Here is a 678-nt window from a genome sequence, read left to right as displayed (position 1 = left end):
AACAGGGAAACAACCAATCCACTTGTCCTGCTGCCAATACTCAACGCTCTTGTTAAAATCAACAGGCCCAACCATCTCCCCAACACCGACAAATTGACCACTGGTGTTTACCTGTGTCAAAGAGAACATGTCAGAACAATTAACGTAAAGGCCATCAACTCAAAAAAGTACCACATAGGCCTAGATATGCTTACCGAGAAGAACAGGAAAACAGGGCAGCCTCCAGGCTTGCTTTGAGAATCCTGGTATGCACTATCCAGCTTCTTGTTACCATTAGGTGTGCTGGTCCAGACATTGTACTTGATGCTCTTGTGAACATCATCCTCACTGTATGACTTGATAATAAAGAACCTTGCATCTGCATAGGTTTCAGGGAAATCTGGCTGATTGTACTGTTCTCGATCGGGACACACGCTTGATTTCTCTTTATCATTATCAGCTGCCCCAGTCAAGGCAATGTTTTGCCCTTTGACAGCAAGAACAGTTTGTGTAAAGCCCTTCTGACTCTTTGAGACTTTGGCTCTCGGTCCTCTGTTCAGTTCATTCAAGCCATCCATGATCTCATTGCCATAACCATAGAGACTGTTTCCTCTTCCCCTGGGCCTATACTTACTATCGAGAGCCATCCAGTCGCGTCCATTTGTTCGTGAATCATATCCATTAGATCCATAGCCCAGA

General features: G+C 44.8%; 1 protein-coding gene across 1 annotated transcript; it reads right to left on the bottom strand.

Annotated features, from left to right (window-relative positions):
- Nucleotides 1-14: 14 nt before the first annotated feature.
- Nucleotides 15-626, bottom strand: LOC140965422 (YTH domain-containing protein ECT2-like; the record flags this gene model as incomplete). Its single annotated transcript, XM_073425504.1, has 2 exons — nt 195-626; nt 15-111 (listed from the first exon to the last, which is right to left on the bottom strand). Coding segments are annotated over exons 1-2 (529 nt in total), but the record flags the coding sequence as incomplete, so codon positions are not given.
- Between the last annotated feature and the right edge of the window lie 52 nt (nt 627-678).

The sequence above is a fragment of the Primulina huaijiensis genome, unplaced genomic scaffold, assembly GCF_012295235.1.
Source record: "Primulina huaijiensis isolate GDHJ02 unplaced genomic scaffold, ASM1229523v2 C13145498, whole genome shotgun sequence".
Lineage (NCBI taxonomy): Eukaryota > Viridiplantae > Streptophyta > Magnoliopsida > Lamiales > Gesneriaceae > Primulina > Primulina huaijiensis.
This window is presented reverse-complemented; position numbering and strand designations above follow the sequence as displayed.